Source organism: Phasianus colchicus, chromosome 14, assembly GCF_987193195.1.
Source record: "Phasianus colchicus chromosome 14, bPhaCol1.hap1.1, whole genome shotgun sequence".
Classification (NCBI taxonomy): Eukaryota; Metazoa; Chordata; class Aves; order Galliformes; family Phasianidae; genus Phasianus; species Phasianus colchicus.
The window spans coordinates 10,700,883-10,717,417 of record NC_143449.1 but is presented as its reverse complement, the minus strand read 5'-3'; the positions used below and the strand labels follow the sequence as shown (position 1 = coordinate 10,717,417).

Here is a 16,535-nt window from a genome sequence, read left to right as displayed (position 1 = left end):
CCTCTGGAGCCTATACTAGGATTTACTGCTACAGATCAGAGGTCTGTATTCCTGGTCTCTGTGTTGATGTGGCATTTTACCTGAGAGCTGAGATGATAACGCTTTTTGCCTTGGGGATGCTGTAGGAGTTATTCGTAATAGAAAAACAGAAAATTACTTGAAGCTTCCTCTTATAAAATAAAAGTTACTTTCCTTACTGACTGTTTTTTTTTTGTTTTTAGTTGGAATTGGAAATAGTCTCTTCAAATTCAGAGTTATTCCTTGTCCAGTCTTAGCACTGTTACTATAACTCGTGGATCCCATCTCTTGTGCTGGAGACCAGTGACATGTTTTATGTTTTCTCCAGAAACATGATAAGTTCAATCCCTCCAACTAATTTTCATGCTATATTTAATTCCATGTAATTGAGAATAATTATTTTCTAGTGCAACTTAGAGTGATTTTTACTGCAGTTTGCAAGGTTAACCTTGGAAATATTATTAGCTGTGCTTTGTTTTGTGACCTTCTTTTCAATGTAGACTTAAGCAAATCCTTCCTTTAGTTCTGTAAATAGTAATAATAGAATAAAAGATAATTATAGGTAAAAATAACAGTGCTGCTCTATTTAATGGTAGGTAAGTCAAAGTAGAGACAGAGTAAAACAAAGCAGAGACTTTCAGATACCTGAGTCTGAATCAGATGCTTACTATTAAATTTTCTTTTTTTTCTAAACTAGGTTCCTTAGCAGGTCTAATAGACATTTCTGCCCACTGGATGACAGACTTGAAAGAAGGAGTGTGTTTAGCAGGCTTCTGGTTTAACCACGAGCACTGCTGCTGGAAGTCCAACACAACCTTTACAGACAGAGACAAGTGTCCTGAGTGGATGAGCTGGTCGCAGCTTATTATTGGCCATGGAGAGGTAATGTGTGCTTAGAAATACTTTCAGTGCTGAATATTCCATTTCCCAGCCTGTGTTGTCTTGTTATGATCTGTATATATGTTCTAGAAGTGGAAATTAGGTTTTTCACTGGTTTAACTTTGAATTTTGGGGTTTTTCAGTAAGCAAGTTACATGTTGTCCTCAGTGGGGCATCAAAACATAGTGCACTTGTCACTGTGTCAGCTTTAGTTTTTTGAAACTTGCTGCTTGGAGGAAGTTCTTCCCATGACCATTTTAAAGGACTGCCAGACAAACTCAAATCTTGTGTCTCCAGCAGCACTATCAAGTAGAGCAGCAGCTTGACTGGGACAGTGTTTGTGTACCTTGTTTGCCATTTCATATAATGGCTTTTGGAAATATGGTTGGCTCACAGGCCTCTAATTCAGCATATGCAACTTGTCCTTGGAACTGCAGACTTACTGCAGTTCCTTTTGATCTGATGATAACTGTATTTGAGGTTACCTGCTATTTCTGTGTGCTTGCTTCAGTGCCCTGGTTTGATGTAAGCTTAATTGAATTTGGTTAACTTTCTCTGCATTTCAGGGGGCTTTTGCATATATTCTCAACTACTTCATGTATGTTATCTGGGCTTTGTTATTCTCCCTTCTTGCTGTGTTACTTGTGAAGGGCTTTGCTCCTTATGCCTGTGGCTCAGGAATCCCAGAGGTGAGTGAAGGTGTGGGTGTTTTTGTTTTTTTTTTTTGGTATGTATTTAATTGGTTGGATTTTTGTTTGTTTGTAAGCTGGGGTAATTGAGAGATTACACTTGCCTGCTGCGGAACTGTTATATCAAGTCACCATATGTCTCTAGTATATATGTTTTTTTTCCAAACTTTGTTACTGAAACATGTCTGGTTCTAAGTCTCCATATGATCTCTTTCAGTAAATTTATTTTATTTTTTAAAGTAAATACCAAAATTTACTACAGGAGATACAAACAGAAATGTTCTGTTTGTGGAAGACAGAAAAGCAGCATGAGGTTATTTTTTGCTAAGAAAAGCAGCCCTGAAGGAAAGGCTAAAAGGGCTATTTCTGTCTTTGCATGTAGAGATATTTTTATTGATTATATGTTACCTTTGATAGCTGGGGAGGGAGGGACTCTGAAAACTGTAGTGGAAAGCTAAGGCAGGACTGGTGCTGCCTATCAAATTGGGAGCTCTGACCAGGGCTTGAATGAAAGCCTGTAGAGCTCTGTGTGCTTGACTTGCAGATCAAAACTATCTTAAGTGGTTTCATCATTAGAGGCTACCTGGGCAAGTGGACGCTGATCATCAAAACCATTACCTTAGTGTTGGCGGTGTCCTCTGGCCTCAGCCTGGGAAAAGAGGGCCCCCTGGTGCACGTTGCCTGCTGCTGTGGAAACATCCTGTGCCATCTCTTCACCAAATACAGGAAGAATGAAGCAAAGCGAAGAGAGGTAAAGTGATGTAGTGATATTTCATTAAGAATGGTGAGACAGTAGTAGGGATGTAAACAGCAGAAATGTTTAATGCTTTCTTTGCCTCTGTCTTCAATGCCGATGCTGGGCTTTGGGACCGTTGGAGCTCTGAATTGGATGACTGTGACTGCAGTAATGATAAACTCCAGCCAGCTCTGAGCTTATGTGAAATTTGCTGCTGCAGCTGGATGCATATAAGTCTATGGGGACTGATGGGATTCATCCCACTGTACTCAAAATGCTGGTTGGTATTCACTGCAAGACCTCTCAATTAGTTTCCAGTCATCTTGGGATTGTGGAGAAGTGTCAGTTGACTGAAGATGGCAAATGTTTTCCCAGTTTTCAAGAAGGGCAACAAAGATGACACTGCTAATTGAAGGTCTGTCAGTCTCACTTTGGTGCCTGGCAAAATTATGGAGAAGATTGTTCTGTGAGTTAAATGAAAAAAAAAAAAAAAACCAAAAAAAAAAGCCCTAAAAGATAATGCAGTCATTGGTCACTGGTTAACAAATTCATTCCCCTTTTAGGGCAAGGTTACCCATGTAGTTGACCGAGAGAAGCCATTGATGTCATACTTCTGGGTTTCAGCAAAACTTTTCATACTGTTTCTCACAGTGTCCTTCTGGACTAAATATACAACATACACCTCAACAAAAACATAATGTGATGGGTGAACAGTTGACTGAGCAGTCAGGATGAAGGGGTCATAGTTAATGGAATTAGAGCAGGCTGGTGGCTGTCATTAGTGGGGCTCTGCAGGCCAAGGCACTTCAATATTTTCATCAGTGACATGGGTGCAGGATATGAGGATACACTAAGAAAATCTGTGGACAGCACTAATTTAGGAAGAACTGTTGACTACCTCAAAGATATAAGAAGAACATAAAACTATTAAAGATAGTTTTGTTTAACTAAAGCTTTATGTGAGGTGAAATCAGGTGAAACAGAATATGGTAATTGCAACTATGTTGGTTCCGCTGATTTAGGAGTTGAATTACTTAAATGCTAATTGTTTCTGGTTTTGTTTTTGCTACTTTGGAATTACAGGAGTTAGCTCTCACTCCATTTTTTCCCCTCTCATCTTTAAAGCAGATCAGACAAGCTTATTCTGTAGTGATTGCAGATTTATTTGTACTTTTTTTTTTCTTAAGTAAAGACATCTAACAAAAAAGTGGAACGTTTTTGATGGGGAAATTGAAAATGTGTGACTGACTTGAGTTTTTCCTCACAGGTTTTATCAGCAGCTGCAGCTGCTGGTGTGTCTGTAGCTTTTGGTGCACCGATTGGAGGAGTGCTCTTTAGTCTGGAAGAGGTAACATCAGCATTTTCTATTAGCTCTTCATGAGCCATTTTATTGCAAGAACTGACCCTGCTGGTTTGAAAATACAGTCCACTCATAACTACTTGGGTATGGAAAGGAAACCCTGTTGAATACTGACTTGTGGTATATTTTAAGTCTGCCAAGCAACCTAAACTTTACTGGGGATTCAGGTAATTCTTATGGGTGCTAGAGAACTTATTTTGGATTATGCATTTCTCTAGCTTTGCAGTAAACCTGCTAGATTTCCCCAACCTGTCCGTGCTCACCAACACTGCTCACAGCTACAGCCTCTGTCGTGTTTTCTGTATGCCCATATTCTGTTGTCAGCTCTGTCACAGGCTGCCTCACAACTGTCACAGGCTGCTCATCAAACTCCTTTTCTTACCAGTGAAGTTTTTATTTGTATTCTTTTGATTCAGACCTGAAGTGGATCATCACTTCTGTCTTCGGGGTTTAACTCAGAGAAAGATGGGATGGCTTTGCTCAGCTGAGCAATAGTTGTAGTAGCTGCTTTGGCAAACACAATTGTTTGGCACTTCTGGACCTTGCGAGCATGCAAGACAGATACTCCTCCAAATTCAGCGTATAGCTGAATTTGTAGTAACTTATCTGAGTAAATTGTCTCTGCTTAAGGGATCATAGAGAGATTTTGCTACACTGAAAATGTGTGCAGACCAGCATACATACTGGTTGTTGTGATCTGTGTAGAAGGGAGCTCAAAATCAAATCTGGGGTGCTCAGCTGAAGGACAGGGTATGTATCCAATGAACTCCAGTCTCAGTTCTTGCTTTGTAGTTCATGCAATAGTTTTGTTACTGGGCAACAATCAGTGTCGTGTCAAGTGACAGAATCTGCTTTGTTTTCCCTCTTTAGGTCAGTTACTATTTTCCTCTCAAGACACTGTGGCGTTCCTTCTTTGCTGCTCTGGTAGCTGCATTTACTCTGCGCTCCATCAATCCTTTTGGGAACAGCCGCCTGGTTCTCTTCTACGTGGAGTTCCACATGCCATGGCATCTTCTGGAGCTTGTGCCGTTCATCCTTTTGGGAATTTTTGGTGGGCTTTGGGGAGCTTTCTTCATTCGCAGCAACATTGCCTGGTGCAGGCGACGCAAGACAACCAAGCTTGGTAAATACCCTGTGCTCGAGGTGTTTGTAGTGACTGCCATCACAGCCATCCTGGCCTTCCCGAATGAGTACACCAGAATGAGCACCAGTGAACTGATCTCTGAACTCTTCAATGACTGTGGGATTTTGGACTCTTCCAAGCTCTGCGAGTACGTGAATGATTTCAACAGCACCAAAGGGGATGACCTGCCAGACCGAGCTGCTGGCCCGGGAGTTTACACAGCCATGTGGCAGCTAGCTTTGGCCCTTATAATGAAAGTCTTCATCACAATCTTCACCTTTGGCATGAAGGTGAGAATTAGCTGTAAAAGATGTTCTTCTCATCCTGTGCAGAAACTCTGCTCCTTAGAGCTTTTTTTACTTGCCCAGTAAATTGACTGTTTTTTCCCCAAGCCCTGTTAAAAGGGGGAAAAAAACACCTGTGCTTTTTGAGGGGGTGATAGACTGCAGTTATTTGTTCTGTTGTTAGTAACTGAGGGCAGTAGAAACCTTTTATTCTGTGTGTGACCACTAGACCAAGCTGCTGGGTCATGGATTCATAACCTGTGTTCCAAACACTGTATACTTCTAAATTGTCTCTCCTTAAGCATTTTGATACTTTCCCTATATCCCTCCTTTCCTAATTGCAAAGTGACACGAAGCCAGCAGAATGGGAAAATTCTGTGAACTCCATAAATAAATACTCCAATACTCATGTAGTTGGAAAGGCATAAGGGAGTGTTGGTAGTGTTTTAGACCACTCTATTTCACACTAAACTGATGTATAGCTGTTTCTCCTGCTCAGAAAAATGTACATTCAAATTCTGTAACAGAGGTCTTAGAAGATGTGTTGTTTCAGTAAGGACAGCATTGGGCATTTTCAGTGCTGTTGCTTGTTCAGTTCAAGGACACAAGGAGGCGTTCTCTCACCACTTTTTTGGTGCTGGACAAGCAGAAGTGATGGAGCATGGCATCCATACCAATTTTAACTTTAGTATAACCTCTAAATCAGTCTTGATTTAAACTTCTGACTGTCACTAGTCTTTGAACACTGTTTACTTGAGAAATGCCGTATTTCCTGATGTGTTTTTTCATAGGTCCCCTCGGGTCTCTTCATCCCAAGCATGGCAGTCGGTGCTATAGCAGGCAGGTTGCTAGGAGTAGCAATGGAGCAGTTGGCATTTTATCACCATGACTGGATCATCTTCAGTGGCTGGTGCAGTCAAGGAGCTGACTGTATCACTCCCGGCCTGTATGCAATGGTTGGGGCTGCAGCATGTCTAGGTAAGCAAGAGATATCTCTTGAAGTCCTAGTAAAAGTTTGAATCTTGCTTGCTTATCTGAATGTGTAGTAGTGAAATGCTGATGATGTTCTTGTAGTCTGTGTTTAAAAACAGAAAACAATAGGAAAAACAAACAAAGTAACTGGCTCAATCTCAAGAACAGGGAATGTCATAGTATAATATCTAATGTGTTTCTCATCCTGTTTGCATTTTACTAGCATCAATCTATCATTGGACATGATAAATTTCAGTGGAGAATCTCCTGAATGTGTAGCTAGAACAAGTGAGACTGGCCAGGGGCTTGAGATTTCAATATAGGGAAGCCTTGCTGTTAGGAAAATTAATGATAGCAAGCAGAGGATGTCAGGATGCCACTTGACCTTTGTGTATAGCTTGTCATAGAGATCAGTTCATGAATCTCTTTATGGTTGTTATTTGTAAGGCCATTTTATGTCATGACCAGACTGTTTTGCAGCTAGCTAAATTTCATGTTAAGTAACAGCAAATTGGCACTAGGAAATGTTTTGACATATTATATAGTCTTAAGAAGTAAGTTTAGAACAGATAAGCCACATTGTTCACAGAGCTCTGTAATTCAGATGATGTGCAATCAAAGGACATGTGACACTGGGGTATGTCCTGTTGCCTCAATTGAAATTAATGTCATCTTTGGAGGGCAGCTGTAGTAAATGTCAGGACAGCTTTCCTGGCTGTAAATCTCTATTAACTATGTTAATGTCTTCTGTTTTTCTGTGTTCTTTTTGTAGGTGGAGTGACCCGAATGACTGTGTCACTAGTGGTCATTATGTTTGAGCTCACTGGAGGACTGGAATACATAGTTCCTCTGATGGCAGCAGCCATGACCAGCAAGTGGGTGGCAGATGCTATTGGGCGGGAGGGCATTTACGACGCCCATATACGCCTCAATGGCTATCCTTTCCTGGAAGCCAAGGAAGAGTTCTCACACAAGACTCTTGCAATGGATGTAATGAGGCCACGGAGGAATGATCCTCCTCTGACTGTCATCACTCAGGACAGCATGACAGTAGAAGACATTGAGACCATAATCAATGAAACCACATACAGTGGCTATCCAGTGGTGGTGTCACGGGAGTCCCAAAGGCTTGTTGGATTTGTCCTCAGGAGAGACCTCATCATTTCAATTGGTATGTGTGAGGAAGCAAGATGCTCTACAGATGAATGGCGCAGAGTACAGTTAGAGGCCTTCAAGTGGCACCAACTCTTAATTTACTTCACAAATTTGAGTCAGTAGTGATGGTGGCTGTACTTACAGAAGCCTGCATCTCCATCCCCCAGCATTGTGGGGTTTGCGTGCATTGAGAGAGAGGGACAGCATGGCTTGACCAGTGCAGTTAGTATGGCTGTGCTAAATTCATAAATCTTGTGAAGCATGAGGTGTCTTGAGCTCTGTGGTGTGTTCTCCAGTTTGTGGTTTAATGCACTGTTGTAACGCAGGCTTGATGCCTGTTGTATGGATGGTGAGAAGTTTTGGTTCCTCAGCTGTTTATATACTATGGCAGAGATAGAATACTTCTTGTAATAAGTTGCCTACAGCTGTGACTCAACCCTGTGTGTTCTTCTAAGGTAAGTTTTCAATCTCAGTTTTAGAACATACAGCACATTGTATTGGAGCATGCAGGTATTGCTCTTCTGATACGTATATGGCCAAATGCTTATGATCAAGTGGAATAAAATACAGAAAAAGTGCAGTAACGTATAATTATGGACATTTCCTTTCTTTTGTCAGGCTGTTTTGTGGTATGACCATGAATTCCTGGGTTTGTGTTATTCTGAATCTCTTGGGAATCCTTTAAAAATAGTATTTTTCACAGGATGCATGGAATATGGGATTTTGCTTTTGACAGCCTGCTTTGAATATCAAGTCTGGTGTTTTGGATGCCAAGTTATTCGCTGCCCAGTGAGTCTTGGAATGTAAATATCAAATTGAAACAGCAATACAGCAGACATCCAGATTGTCCAAGTAGCAGGAGTAGACAATAATGCACTGGTGTGAATATCTGAGTGGTATCAAGTTCTTGACACCATGTTGATGGCTTTTTTTAAATTTATTTTTCTGTTCTTGACTCTGGTTAGGAAGCGTGGAGTCTGAGCCATTAGGTTATGCACTTAAAAATACTGCTTTAGCTACCCTGCTGGGACCCACAGCAGTGACTGGTAAAAGGACAAATTACTTTATTTACCTGCTCTTAAACTGGTGAGTTAAAGATCTCCAGAACTTGCATTTATACAGTATGTCCTCTGACTGGAAAACACATGCAGCGGTTATTATTTCTGGAGGTGAAAATATGCTGTCTCTAAGAGTTTGTATCCTTTTGGCTGGAGCAAAATGCTGAAATACGTAGGCTTGACATTAAGCAAAGTGCTGTAACATGGTGTTCTGAGCTTACTCTTATGGTGAGGCTTTGAAGTCCTTAGAGAATAGAAAGGGGGATGGAATCATGTCACCACTTGGGTCATTAGGTACGGGTTTTGAGAAACATAAATGGACCTCTAAGGTCATCTCAGTGTGGCAAAGAGAAAAAGGTATGCTCTTCAATTTAGAAAAGGAAAAGAGGGATGATATTTAATCAAATATTTTTTCTTTCAGAAAATGCCCGGAAGAAGCAGGATGGAATTGTTAGCACTTCAATTATTTATTTCACTGACCACTCTCCTCCACTGCCTCCAAGCTCCCCCTCTATGCTGAAACTCAGGAGCATCCTGGACCTCAGTCCTTTCACAGTGACAGACCAAACACCTATGGAAATTGTCGTGGATATATTTCGCAAGCTTGGATTGCGCCAGTGCCTCGTTACTCACAATGGGTAAGAAGGTAGCTCTGGGCCTGAGGTCCCAATGGATTATGCTGGATTAGTTGAGGTCATTGAGCTGTTCAGCTCAACTGTGGCAGGGAAAACTCCATGCAGGAGTTTGGATCTTGGGTTTGAATCTAGATGATCTTTAAAGGTCCCTTCCAGCTCAAACCATTCAGTGATTAAACTTCTAGATCTGAGTCAGAACCTCTTCTTCAAGAGAGCAGAGGCCTCTGGTGTGTAGAGCTAAGCATCGCTCTGGGCAAATGCAATCTGGAAAAAAAACAGTTGTGAACCCTTGAACCTCTTTCAGTTGAAACAGTAACATAAACTCTGTGAGCTAGTGAAATGGTCAGACACAGCTCTGTATGGCCATGGGTTTGATATACCTAAAATTAATGAAAAACTCTCAGCCTTTTGTTACAAATCTGGTCACATACCTCTTGAAATCACTGTGGTATCAATTCTGAAGCACTGTGCTTAGTGAGGTGGGAAGGAATGAGAGCAAAGAATTAAAAAAAAAAAAAAGCTATCTGCTCCTTGAAGAGCCAAACTAAAGAGGAGTTCTCTCCCTGTCCCTCACTGTGGTGCAGTTGGACCAGTTGTTCTTTCCAGTTTCTGACCGAAAATAGCATTGTTAAGCAACACTTCCCAACAGAAGTTGTCTTAGTTCCTATCATGACTGTTCCAAACAGCTTTGCTTTGGAAACTGAGCTGCTGACAGAAACAACACTTAAAATGTAATCCTAGATGTTCAGGTCCATCTGTTTGGAGAAGACAGGTAGGTGTTAATAAAAATCATTAGCATGTCTTGGCAGAGTGTCTGCTGGGGCTGACGAGTACCATATTTTGCATGAAGTTTCAGTATTGGATCCATGTAAGTACTTCAGCTACTGCAATACGTTATAGCTGCCATAGGAGAAGTTATGCAAGAGCAAGCATCCTCGGGTGCTGATGCATTAAAAATGTGTTTTCATTTTTTTAGGAAACTACTTGGGATCATTACCAAGAAGGATGTACTAAAGCACATTGCACAGCTGGCTAACCAGGACCCAGATTCTATACTCTTCAATTAAAGGCAGACTAGTAGGTATTGTGTGTTAAACACAAAAGATACTTTGTAGAAGATTCTGGATATTCTTTCTTATTTTTATTGAGACCTTGGAACTATTTTCAGCATTTCCTTCCATGGAGCTGAAGATTTTTTTTTTTTTCTACATGATAACCAATTGCACTACGTAGTCTGTGGAAAAATAATCTTCTTTTTAGAAGAAAAAAAGACTATTTACATTGCTTTTGTGAAGTTGCATTGGAAAGATTCCATGAAGGAGTAAAAGCAAAGTGCTACAGAATTATATATCTTCTTATTATTTTATTTGAACTCTTGTTACTAATGTGGATAGGGGAAGACAAGGTTTATACCTTCAGGAACTTTGAAGGAGGATGATTTTGCACACAGTATTCAGGTGGTGGCAGAACGATACAGTTGTAACTCAGGGGCAGTGTATTCCCAATTAGTTACTTAGTGAAAATAAGAACCTGGTAAAATAAAAGAAAGAACAAGAACACCCAAACAAACAAAAAGTGCTGAAAAACACCCTTGTAAAATGATCAGGTGGCTCTGTAACTAACCCCACACAAGAGCTTCACTCCTCAGTAATCTCTGTTGGCTTACTGATGATATTTTGCTGAAAGAGGGAAAAAAAAACAAATCTCCAGGTGACCAATCTTCTTGAAATTGGGTTTGGTTTCTGATTGGGAAGAAGTTTATTTTGATTAATCTTCTGTGAATGTATTTAATTATTCTCTGATGCTGGCTTGCTAGGAGAATCCAGAGAAGGAGGCGGCAGGAGGAGTTAGTAGTTGTATTCTTGTCATCATCTCTATTTTGATATATGCCTAAGGATTTCTTCTTGATTTCTCTTGAGCATGTAATTAAAATTGCAAAGACTGAATCCTAAAGCCCTGGCTTTACTGCACTTCCAAGTAAACTTTGATCTTATTAGATGTTGCACAATTGACCTCTTCCTTAATCAGCAGTGTCTTATGTTGCTGAGGATGTCTTAATGGAGACTCCTGGGCCTGGGATGTTTACGTGGATGCATTTTCTGTTCCCTGCTCCTCTCCTCAGCCCCGCACCAAACTCAGGCTTGGATCCTGGCTCTAGGATGGAGAACACTGCCACTTTATGTATGTTCACCGCTCGGTGTCTCATTTTACCAACAACTATGCAATAAAAACCTTTCCTGACCACTATCAGCAATGTAACTTGTTCCTGAGTTGCTCTGTTCCAAGTCTGTGCTTCTCAAATCTGTGTTCAAATTCATTTTCTGTTAATAAGGTGGTGATAGTTTACTGGAATTTTGAAGGTATATAAATGCCTTTGAGGGTTATTATATTCATAAGGGATTCTGTCTGTAGCAGGCTCCATATCACTATCTGTGCCTGAAGCTTGTTAGTGAAAATAGAGCTCAGTGCTGTCAGTGCATCTGGCAGGAGCTGAGCTGTTTGGTACTGGCCAGGGGGTTAAGGGCTGTGAGGAATCTAACTGTGCTTCCTGATGGACAGAAGTAAGCAGGTGTTATGCTTTGCACCTCAGCCCTAGAGGCTCTGGTGCCAGCTGCTCAGCCTGGGCTGGGGCTGCAGGGTGAGGCTGAGCTGTGGTGGCAGGAGGTGATGGGTTGTCATTGTGAGGCCACTGATGCTGCACAGGGTAATGCTGTTTGGTGGTCAGCTGGGGCTCCTGGCTACAAGTGGCTGGCAACATTCTCAACCTTAAACTCGCTTAGGTATAAACCAAGTCTTCATCTGTACTTGAAATAGAAGCCAGTCCATTTCTGTAACAGCTGTTAGCATGTGATACTGGACTTGGTCACCATGGCTGAGTCTCCTAATCAGGGAGGGGAAAGGAGGAACTATTTGTGGGAAGGCAGCAGTAGCCTTAGTCCGTGTGCCAGGCGGGCAGAGGAGGTGCTGACAGGAAATCCCAGTTGTGGGCTGGAGTGTCACAGCTGCCTGGTGCCTTAATCCCTAGCGGAGAAGCTGTTGTGGAAGCTGGCAGGGCAGTGAACATAGGCTGTCAGAGCTGACCGCACAGCCCAGCTGTCCTGAGAGGCTGGGAGCATTTGAAATGCAAACATCACATTGGCATCAGACCAGTTTGTTGGGCTTGTGGTAAGGTTTTAGTAGCAAAGGCTGCTGTGAGCAGACCAGAAGCTGTGGCACATTAGATGAGAGCTGACTACACAAGAGACCACTGCTGGCCAGAGCTGAGCCATGCTTGGTTCTCCAGCATTCTATGCTCTCCTGTGTGCAGGTAATTCCTCTGAGCTGTCAACCCAGGGAGGACAGGATTGCCTGATAAGCTGCAGAAGAAATTCATTCCGGGATTTCTGAAGGTGATGATTTGGGTGGAGTGGGGACAAGGGGCCATCAGTGTGCCTGTCACATGGCTTCCTGGCATGGGAAGCTGCCCAGAGGAGGTTGACCTGAAAAAATCGTGCCCAGGAAGGCAAGAGGGAGGGAAAACACACGGAATTCGTAGGAAAGCCTGGAAGAGCTGCGTTTTAGAGAAGCCAAGTCCTCATTAGGCCAAACCAAACAAGAAGAAGGTGGGCAAATAAAAAGGTTTTGCAATGGTAAGAGGCCTTGTTTTGCTGGCTTTGGAGAAGAGAGAAACTGCCTCTTGCCTGAGCATACTTTTCCACTCGCACATCTTTGCCTTTGAATACACAGTTTAAAGAACAGGTGGGAGCTAGGTGAAAATAGAAGCTCAGGGCCATTTTGTAGCCTACTCTCAGAGAAAACCTAATGACCACATAAAGACCAATGGAAATTGTGTCCATGTAATTAAAATACTTATTCCAGCTCCAGACCTCTCTCTGAGGTGTGGTTTTCTGCATGGAAACTTGCAGCAAAACTGCATGGTCAATACCATTCCATTAGATGCAGCAGTGATGCCAGAACACAGGGCTCGTGGGGGGTTTTGCTGAGATGGGTGTATAGCTCCGTACTGGGGCTGATGCCTTGGTAAAGTGCCTGTTATGGAGGCTCCTGGCTGTTTGGTGCCAGCTTTTATTTAATGGAGTGTCTCATCTCTTAAGTTCCTACCAGAATGAGTTAAACTTTCATCAGAAATTCTGTGCAGGGCAAAAATTATGCTCAGTTTTATTGAGCTGAAGCATTTTCTATGTTGATCATAGTCATGCTGGCTTGGCAATAGGTTTCCCTGCCCAGGGAAGTTGTAGGGGCTGGGAAGGGTTTTGCCCTGTGCAGTTCGTTCTTGCTGTTGTATTGTTTTCAGAGAAGACTCCAGGGGGAGCCCTAGAGTTTCTTTCCAGGAAACGGTTCATTATTCAGGTCATAACTGGAGGCACTTCAGGGAGGGATTTGATAAGTGGTTTTATAAATCCTTACCCTTGATAAATGAAACCAAGCCTATAAGTTCAGCAGCTAAGCAAGAAATGCGATGCTGTTTTCCTGTAAACAGGACTGGTTTAAAGAGCCCCCTGCTTCCTCTAGCTGCTCAAATCTGCCTCGCTGAAGGAAATAGGTTTGCTGTGTTTCAATCGCCTCTTGCAAAGGCTTAGCAGATTCACAGCAATGAGCCCTTCTTTGTGAGAGCAGAACTGTGTCGTGGGATGCACAGGGAGGTGAGCATGGAGTGTAGGAGGAGCTGTGGGGATTCCTGTGCCTAGGTTTGTGTGATAGCAAGGCTGTAACCTCGTAACCTCCTGCATGCGCTTTCTCTTTGTGCACTTTATTTACAGTGTTCCAAGAAATGATTTCCTGGGGTGTTGGCATGTTTTTCAACATTGATTTCCTCCTTACCTCAGAACTCTGGGCTTGGGACTTGAAAGTAAAAGCAGATCTTGTTTGAAATGGAACAAAGGACTTGAATGTAGCGATGAACTGGTCAGTATCAACAGAAAAGAAATAATGGCAATTTCAGCCCCAGAACTTATTTAGAGACAAAGGGCAATGAAGCTACCTTTCTAAAGGTCCTGGCCTGTCTGGCAAGTTTGTTTGAGCTGTCTGTGCAGCCACACAATGAACTGGGAGCAGAGCTTCAAGGCAGCGTAGATAAGACCTTACTTTGGCAGCAGCTACAAGGAAGGAATACGTGTCCAGATCAAATAAACACAGTGAAGCCATGAGAATTAAGGTCATCCTGAACATGTTATTAGAGCTGTCATTCTGTCTCCCCATGTTTCTTAAAGCATCGGAAAAGGGCAGGGGAGGTTTCTGAAATGCCAGCTGGCAGACTGTTCAAAGCAGGGCTGTGGTGCAGGGGGTTGTGGTGGGGAAGGGGTCTGTGCTGGTGTAGTGGTGGGTTTACTCAGTGCATGTTTTTGGAGTGTTTTCAAGGAGTGCTTCAGTTTGAGGTGCAGTGGCTTTCCTGTGCAGTTCTGCGCTGTGATGGCAGAAACCTGAAGTGGCACTCGTGAAGAGTGTCTGTGCTGGTCCTTCTGCCTTTGGAATGGGAAAGGCACATTTCTTTTCCATTACTGGAGTACTTTTGTAACCGGGCTGCCGGGACCGAGGTTTAGCAGCGATCCTTTCCCAGCAGCTGTGGTTTCCCTACGAAGGCGCAGGCAGGCACGCAGCCGGCACCTGCCCGACATTGACCCTGGTCTGCAGGAGGAAATCACTGCTGGGCAAAGTAACACTGCCACAGGCGAGCAGATGAGTAATGGTACAGATGGTATTATATATGTGCTGCTAGGTGGCAAATGATCTGCGTGTGTGTTTATCCAGACACACACACAGTGTATACAGGCACGTATAGGATTTTTGGTGTAAAATCTGTGACACGGGGTCAATCAAGGTCTTTGACTGGTGTTGACGGTGACACCAGGAATAGGCCATGAATCAGATGAGATCTGGTGATAACAAATGCTTACTGATAACATCACTTTGGGCTGGTGGACTGAGAAGTAGAGAGGGTCCATAGGACCATGCTGCTGATGGCTGCTGCAGCTTTCCATGAATGTAATGTGTGAAGGGAAGGCTGGAGTGCCTGTGCAATGATACTGTTCCTTTTTCAGAGACAGCAGAAACAGCTGGCCCACGTCCCTGCTCCCTGAGCTCTGGGCTGTCAGCGCTGGCAAAGGCAGTGAGACAGCCCAGAGCCCTGTGGGGAAGTGAAGCAGAGTGGGGACTTCTTCATCAGAGCTTGGTCTACTGCAGTGTGTGGCTGCAGGCCTGGTCTACCCAACAGCTTCAGTGGTGCTATTGCCAGCAGCTCCATTTCTGGGAGATGCTTCCAACTCTCTCCTATGGCTGAGCCCTGTGGAGCGCACACACAAGGACGAGAAAAGCTGTAGAGCTATAGGAGATGCAGAGCAGAGGCCTTGATAGTCCCAGACCAGAGCCAAGCTGCACACCTTTGTACCAGTTACCTGTTTTTTCCAGACCAGTTTCTCTCATTGCCCAGTACTGCCTGGCTCTAGCCACTCTGGTGAGGCTGCCAGCTGGCCATGCAGTTTATTTTCTACAAAAACATCTCCCCTGCAGGACACTGCAGCAGCCCCTTGCCTCACTTGGCACACAGCTGTCCCAGGTCATGCAACAGGAAGGTTTACCTGGAGTGCTGTCAGCTCCTGGATGCTGCATGAAAAACAGTAATCTGGCTCTAGCTGCCCCTCCATGCTGGGGGAAAGCTCAGCTGTGTTTCAGAGACAACCTTTGAACCACCTGCTGTTTCCTGGCAGAACCCTGGAAGGCTGATTGCTACTGCTGCTCACCAAGCTGGTGCAAAGATGAGAACTGCAGGAAACAAGGTACTTTTTGAAGGAAGGGCTTTTAACTAGCACCAGAAACCAACTAGACTGAATGATGCAATGAGAGCTGCTGTGTTTGGGGATCTTCGCATAACAATCTTATGCATAACCCAGCTGGACTGCAGGCCTGTGTTTTGTTTGTGTTGGGCAAGAGCAAAACATGACTAAGATGCGGCACCGCCAAGCCTCGCCTCCTGCACAGCACCAGGGAGGGGCTGCTGGGGCTGGAGCAGGGCTGCACCCCTCTGAGCCCTGCCTGGACAGGAGTCAGGGACTAGAGTTGCACAGCAGAGGAGAAAGGGACATGTTGGGTGTAGAGGGTGCTGGGTGCAGAGCAGAGGTGTCAGGCAGAGAAAAGTGCGTTAGGGGCCAGGTGATGCAGAGCAGGCAGGGTGGAGGAGGGAAACATGGGTTACCAGACCACAGCATTGCTGCTGGGGAGGTTTTTTTATCAGCCTTGCTGGAGTAGGAGCTGCAGTAAGAGCTTGCCTTTTCCTTGGCCTGGCAGGATAGGGAGAGGGAGGTAAACGCCATCTGTTTGTGGGGAGGGAGAGATCATGTTCCTGATGCAGGGAGGCATGGGAAGTGCCCTGGCTCATTCTGCACTGGATCACAGCCGTGGCTGATGATGCAGAGAAAGTTTAGGCCTGGGGTGGACAGCAGGAACAAGGAGCAGTTCCTGCCCAGCCTTAGCAGGAAGGGGAGCAAGCCCATGTCAGCTTCCTGGGGCTTGGATTGGGTGGGCCTGAGCCATCCTGGGCCCTGGGAGGCCGTGAGCTGGCTCAGCAACCCAAAAGCAGAATGAGGAGCAGAATAAGGACCCCCCCAAGCAGCTGGGAGGGATGTAGTTAGC

The 16,535-nt window shown here is 43.9% G+C and overlaps 1 protein-coding gene across 8 annotated transcripts in view; it reads left to right on the top strand.

The window, feature by feature from the left end:
• LOC116229692 (H(+)/Cl(-) exchange transporter 5) overlaps window positions 1-11,163 on the top strand; it is a 39,891-nt gene extending 28,728 nt beyond the window's left edge. For 7 of the 8 annotated variants that reach the window (XM_090150230.1, XM_031594348.2, XM_031594344.2 and 4 more), the window contains 9 exons: window positions 716-900; window positions 1,464-1,586; window positions 2,131-2,337; window positions 3,590-3,670; window positions 4,553-5,095; window positions 5,881-6,067; window positions 6,834-7,232; window positions 8,696-8,912; window positions 9,886-11,163. In XM_090150230.1, the coding sequence (XP_090006356.1) occupies window positions 716-900; window positions 1,464-1,586; window positions 2,131-2,337; window positions 3,590-3,670; window positions 4,553-5,095; window positions 5,881-6,067; window positions 6,834-7,232; window positions 8,696-8,912; window positions 9,886-9,976 (2,033 nt within the window). In that variant the 3' untranslated portion in view covers window positions 9,977-11,163. The remainder of the gene's footprint in view (window positions 1-715; window positions 901-1,463; window positions 1,587-2,130; window positions 2,338-3,589; window positions 3,671-4,552; window positions 5,096-5,880; window positions 6,068-6,833; window positions 7,233-8,695; window positions 8,913-9,885) is intronic. The other variant, XM_090150229.1, reaches the window with a different exon arrangement.
• The last annotated feature ends 5,372 nt before the right edge of the window (window positions 11,164-16,535 follow it).